This window comes from Phyllostomus discolor, chromosome 12 (assembly GCF_004126475.2).
Source record: "Phyllostomus discolor isolate MPI-MPIP mPhyDis1 chromosome 12, mPhyDis1.pri.v3, whole genome shotgun sequence".
Taxonomy (NCBI): Eukaryota; Metazoa; Chordata; class Mammalia; order Chiroptera; family Phyllostomidae; genus Phyllostomus; species Phyllostomus discolor.
Window position 1 is genome coordinate 44,596,028 of NC_040914.2, and position 6,081 is coordinate 44,602,108.

Below are 6,081 nucleotides of genomic sequence, written 5' to 3' on the forward strand. Positions count from 1 at the left end.
CTACTCGGAAAACGGCGGGAACATGCCCAGGTCGGCGAAGTCCTCGATGTTGTAGCTCCCCGCGCCCTGGGCCGGGTCTCCGGGCATGGGCAGCATGTCCTGCAGGTGGGGGAGGGACAAGGAGCCGCAGGGCAGTCGGGCACCCGCGCGCCCCGCTCGGCCCCACGGCGGCGTGTCCGGGTAGGGGGCAGCCCCAGCCCCTCGGGGACGCGCTGCAGGGGACCCCCAATGCCCCCGAGACCCGGGCAGCTGCTCCACCCCCTCAGCTTAAAGTGGAGCCAGGGCCCAGGGAGCACAAGGGCCCCGGGTGGCAGGGAGAGCCCAGCCGGCTGTGAGACAGCACACCCAGTCAGCCGTGGAAATGCAGGAGGCGCAGAGCAGGAGGGGGCGCAGGGGCCTTTGTGGCCCTCACCTCTGTGTCCTCGGGGGGTGCCGCCGAAGCCCCACACCCCCAGACTTCCCAGCTCCCGGGGCCTCAGACTGCCCGCCCAGAACACGGAGTGGCTGCACTTCCCTCCCTCACGGCCACTTCCCACAGGGGCTCTGTCGACCCCTCAGTCCACAGGACATGCCGGAGAGAGAGAATCCCATGACCCTGTGAGTCGGGGAGCCCAGGCCGCCCCCCGCCCCCCGAGGACCCCTCGGCCGCATCAGCGCCGTCGGGGCTCTGACGAGGCTGCTGAGCAGCTGCCAGGCCAGCGTCTCACACACTCGTGGGACCGAGAGTCCCGTGTGGCCTGGTGGCCATGACAAGCCAGGGAGGGAACTCCATCCCGCAGGGATGCGGGATGGAGGGGGGGGGGATGGCTGGGCTGTCACGGAGGGAGGGATGGGGTGAGCACTATGGGGGGAGGCCCAGGAGGGGACCTGGGCATGGCACCCTCCCGAGACCTGGCGCGGCATCTGGGCTCTAGGCCTTTGCCTGGGCAGACGCTGCTCGGCCCGTGGGGAGAGGGTCTGGGATGAGGGCGGGCCGCAGGCAGCTGGCCCTTGGGGATTAGGATCCTGGGCGTCATGACACCCCCCCTCCGTCCTGGGGCACCTGCCCCACCACCGCTGCTTTGCAGGGCCTCCGGGCCTGGCAGGGGGCAGCCGGGCCCTGGTCAGACTGGGTGGGAAGGACTGAGCCGTCCACCCCCGGACCCTCCAGTCAGGGCCACGCCTCAGGCTGGAACTCCCTTGCCGCCACCACTGCGGCCGGGACCCCGGGGTGGGGGAGAGGAGGCGGGGGGAGGGCGCGGGTACCTTCGGGAAGGCGGCGGCCGCTGCGTTTACCTGGAACACTTCGCTCTGCCCCGGCTGCTGGTGCGCGTGCTGCTCGCCGCCCTGCTGCCCGTGGTGCTGGCTCTGCCACTGCGACCAGACTTCCGAGGGCCGCCCGGGGAACTGCCCGCCGCTCTGCCCGCTCTCAGCTGGAAGACCCGAGGGGCGGGGTGGGACGCCGGCGTGGGTGGGGGGGCTCCCTCCGCCCTCCTTCCTGCCGGGGCCCTGGCCATGCCCCCCCCCCGGTCACATGTGAGGCCGTGACCCCCAGGACCTCAGAACGTCACTCTGTTTGGAGCCGACTCCAAGGAGAGGTCGTTAAGGAAAGATGGGGCCACTGGGGTGGACTCTGGGCCAAGACGGCTGGAGCACCCCCTCGGACACCAAAAGGTCACGGGTTCGATTCCCACTCAGGGCACACGCCTAACTGAGGGGTTCGGTCCCCGGTCAGGGTGCGTACGGGAGGCAACTGATGAATGTTCCTCTCTCTCCCCTCCCTCCCTGCCTTCCTCTCCGTCTCCAGCCCACAGACGTATCCACCACAGGCGAGGATGAAGGAAAAGAGGAGGAGGAGATCAGGGTGCAGACACACTCACGGGGGGACGACCAGGTGAGGACCCAGGGAGAGAAGGACCGCCTGCCCACTGAGGAGAAAGGCCTCCGGAGAAGCCCGCCCTGCCGACACCCTGGCCTCGGACCACCAGCCGCCAGGCCCGTGGGCAAGCAGTGCTGGCTGTCGGGTCACCCAGTCTGTGCGTCTCTGTTACGGCCGCCCAGCCGGCCGCCGCCCTCCCCAAGAGCCGCCCGTCCGCCTCGGCCCCCCCGTGCCCTCGGACGGGGGAAGCCACGGCCCACGCAGCACCTTCCTGCTTTTCGCCCTGCTCTGCCGCTGTGCCACGGCCTGCAGGCACCAGCGCTCCGGTCCCAGTCTCTCCCGGGCGTCGGCACCCCGACCGCCCGCTCTCTGCCCCCCCTCGGCTGGCTCCCAGGACAGCGGACTGCGGCCCCCTGGCCCCCCGCAGCCGTCCTCGGGTGCCCCCAGCTCTGACGCGTGTCCCCCACCTCCGTGCACGCTGAACACGGAAGTCAGGCCCCGCCTTCTCCCAGGGACGGGATTGGCGGAGGGCACTGCCCGGGCGTGTGGTCTGCCCCCAGCCCGTCGGGTGCAGCCCACTGGGAACAGGACAGCCGTTCTGCTGTCCGCCCTCCTCGGGGGCGGGGGGGCCGGGGGGGGGGCAGGTGGGGAGGTGTAGGCCAGAGGGCGGCTGGCCCCCTCTCCAGGGTTCCTTGAGAGTGTTAATTACGGTCAATACGAGATTGTACAATGAAAATCCTTAAACTCCTGGGAAGAACTCTCTTCTCACACGCGTGTGGAAGAAGAGCATCCACGGACCGGTGGCTTCCGACAGGGCACTAGCCGGTCCAGGGAGGAACACAGGACCTCGCGCTTCCAGGTGCCGCCTGTGGGCACCGCGCTGGGCACTTCCTGTGCAGCGCCGCCCCTCTCCCCCCCCCCCCCCCCCCGCCAGCGCTGGCTCACAGCCCGCCGCCTGCAGCGCCCAGACCAGGGAACTCGGTGCGGGGACCGCAGGAAATCCCGTCAAGGCCTCCGGCCTCCAGGGCCAGAGCGGGGGCGCAGCCCAGGAGCCCGGCACCCAGGCCGTGTGCACGCATCTGTAACACACTCTGGGCTTCTGAGGGCGGCTCCACGGAATGACACGGCAAGGACATTCAAACGCTGGACAAGGCAACAGGATGAATGCAGGGGGACAGGCGGGGTCGGGAAAGGCTGCACCCCTGGGGCTGAGGGGGCCCAATGCAGCTTAGGGGGGAGGTGGCTGGGGGCCCCGCACAGGAGCCAGGACCCTGCGCAGCGGCCACCTGTCTGGAGGCCGACAGGCAGCTGACACGGAAGCTCTGACTACCGGGCTCCGCTCCCCGCTCCCCAGGACGTGCCCTCTGACCCCACTCGCAGCCATCCCGTGGCATCACCCGGGACCCTCAGAAACCATTTACGCAGCCCTCCCCCCACCGAGCACCCCAGCCCCAGCCCCCACCTACCGAACCCCGGGGTCCTGCTGGCCAGACCGGAGTAGGCGTTCCCGCTGGGCGAGGAGGTCGCGGGGCTGGACAGCGGGCTGTAGGAGGCGGGGTCGGCCGGGTAGCTGTGGCTGGAGCCGATCCCAAAGGGGGAGGACTGCGCCTTGCTGGACTGAGAGGGCGTGTGCTCCGGTCAGGACCAGGCGGGTGGAGGGAGTGCGCTCCGCAGGTCCCCGCCCCGGGCCCCAGGGGGGCCGCCGCCTCCATTGGGTCTGGGAGCAGCAGGAGCACCTGCCCTGGGCTGACGGGACCCCCACGGCCCTCCTGGCCGGCTGGGCACGAGGCCTGGGGTCTGGCCCCCAGGTACGAGCCCCAGAACTGCAGCTCATGGGGCCTGGATCTTTGGGGCAGGTCGCCCACCCCACCCCCCCAGGCTGCAGTGGCCTGGGTTCCCGGCTTCTTGTTATGGGGCCTCGGCACCTCGAGGGCCAGGAGCTCCCTTGGCTCGAGCTCCTGGGGGCCCAGCCCCGGGTCGGGGCGCACGGCGTGCAGAGCTCCGCCCGCTCGGTGGCCGGGGGCAGCGCCCTCGGGGAGGCCCGTACCTGCCCGGGGAAGGGGGGCCGACTGCCCGTCCAGGCCACCTGGCCCTGGCCCAGCTGCCGGGGGATCTGGGGCAGGTTCTGGCCCGCGGAGGAGGACGACTGGATGTCGTTCACGCCGGGCACGTGCACCACCGACGAGCTGCGGGGGGCAGGGGGAGAACAGGCAGGCAGCTGCCCTGAGACGCCCCCTCTGTCCCGCGCCCCACCATGCCCCCCCTCTCGGCCGACAACCCCCAGGAGCGGAGGAGACGCCTGTCGCTGGGGACGCCAGCCTCCCGCTCCCTCCCTCCCTGGGGCTCTGGCTGAGCTGTTCCTTCGGGCACCTGCAGGGCTCCAGGGCTCGGGAGACAGGCCGAGGGCTGTGGGCGTGCTCGCTCTCGGGGGAGAGACGGGCCTGTCCAGGGACGCTCCCCCCGAGACCCACCCTCGATGGAGTCCCGACTCCTCCAAGTGGCATTCAAGGCCCCGCGATCCTGGCCTGTTTCTCCCAGACCCGGGGCCTCCCCATCACTCCCGTCTCGTGCACTCGGTGCCGCCTCCTGCTGGCCTCCCGTCTACACTCCCGTCTCCCCAGTGGCCCTGAGCCAGGTCCCCCCTCCAGCAGTGCAATGGGGCTTCCTCGGGGACCTACAGAGGCCTGGGGGGCCGAGCACCAGGCTGGGGAAGGCAGACAGGCTGCCTGCACCTGAGCCACCCTCTGGGCGGAGACCCCAGGCACGATGGGCATGATGGGCCGTGCCGTCCTCTAGTCCTCGGACGAGGCTGTGGCCTCTGGGGACCAGGGGACGGGGCAGCCCGGCTCCTGTGCCAGGTGTCAGCGGCTCAGCCCCACCCAGGTCCAGGCAGGGGGCCAGCTCGGCCCCTTCTCCCTGGCAGACCCCAAGCCTCCGGCGCCCTCCGCCAGGCCGGGGCCTGCAGGCAGGCAGTCACCACACACACACGGAGCCTGGCAGAGACCCGGGTGGCCCCCCCGCCCCTGGCACACACCGGCACGCACCTGAAGGCCTTGCCCGAGTGTCCGGCGGGGAACGGGCCCCCTTGGGAGAAGATCTGCTGGGTGCCCGAGGCCGAGGCGGAGCTCATCATCTTCTTCTCCGCTGGGGAAAGCAGAGCAAGGGTCACGGTCCGGGGCCCCCTGCCCCGCAGACCTCGGGGGGCTCCTCGTGGGGCCTCCCTTCCCCCCTTGCACCTGACCCCCGCCCGGGCTGGGACTGACCCCGGGGCTGGGACACACGCCACCGGGAGGCGGGCCCCTCCGAGGGCCGGGAAGCACTGACGAAGTCCTTCCTCAGACCCTGTTTCACCAGACCCCCCCGCCCCGGGGGACAGGACGCGTCCGTGGGGGAGGACGGGCGCCGAGACCAGGACTAGGAGCTGGGGCCCGCGGGTCCTGGGCCGGAGCCCCGCTCCCCAGGGGGGCACGGGGGATGCACACAGACACGGCCTCCACGGCCCCGTCCTTGGGGCTTCGAGCTCTCCGCTGGCTTCTCTCACAGCTCGGCGGTCCCTCTTCAGGACTTGTCAACCAGGAGTCCTTGAAGTCACCTTGTGTCATCCCCCTCGGTCGTCCCAGCTCCCCGACACCCCACTTCTTCTTCTGAGTGTTTGCAATTTGCCGGCCATTTCCTCCTCTTTTTGTGGAAGCGAGACTACTTTCCCTCCTCCTTTCCCTTTTCCCGTTAACAGTCGTGCGTGAACATGCTGGGAGCGACTTTCCCTGCAGACGTCAGAGACGTGGGAAAAGTCTCGGTCTGAGACCCCGAGTCCAAACCGGGCCTGGGGTCTTTCCGAACTGATCTGATCCCGGTCGTCATCTTTGCCTCCTAACAGCTTCCACATTAATTCCAGGTGTGTGCGGCCTCGTGTGCCGTCCCTGCGGCTTCCCCCACCTGTCGGCTCTGCTCCTGGGCGCCGAGGCTGACACCCCGCTGGTCTCGCAACGCGAGTCACGTGTCACGCCGGTGGCTGCAGACAGGGCGTGCCTGGGGACGTCGTCCCGTGGCGCCCGAGGAAGGAGGCAGCCCGGTTGCTGGAAGACGTTTGGGTCGAACGTTTTCTTCCCCTCCTTTTCCTATCGGCCGATCACCCCGTGTTGGCGCCTCCATGGGACGGCGTCCGCGTCTGTGCACTAGCCCAGACGGGTTTCCCAGGGACGCTGTGGGAGCCTCAGGAACTC

The 6,081-nt window shown here is 70.2% G+C and overlaps 1 protein-coding gene across 1 annotated transcript in view; it reads right to left on the reverse strand.

Moving 5' to 3' along the window:
* ARNT2 (aryl hydrocarbon receptor nuclear translocator 2) overlaps positions 1-6,081 on the reverse strand; it is a 65,804-nt gene continuing 59,723 nt past the window's right edge. The window contains exons 10-12 of the mRNA XM_036013557.1: positions 2,286-2,297; positions 144-174; positions 1-99 (exon numbers count right to left, since the gene is read on the reverse strand). Coding sequence (XP_035869450.1) covers positions 1-99; positions 144-174; positions 2,286-2,297 — 142 coding nt within the window. The remainder of the gene's footprint in view (positions 100-143; positions 175-2,285; positions 2,298-6,081) is intronic.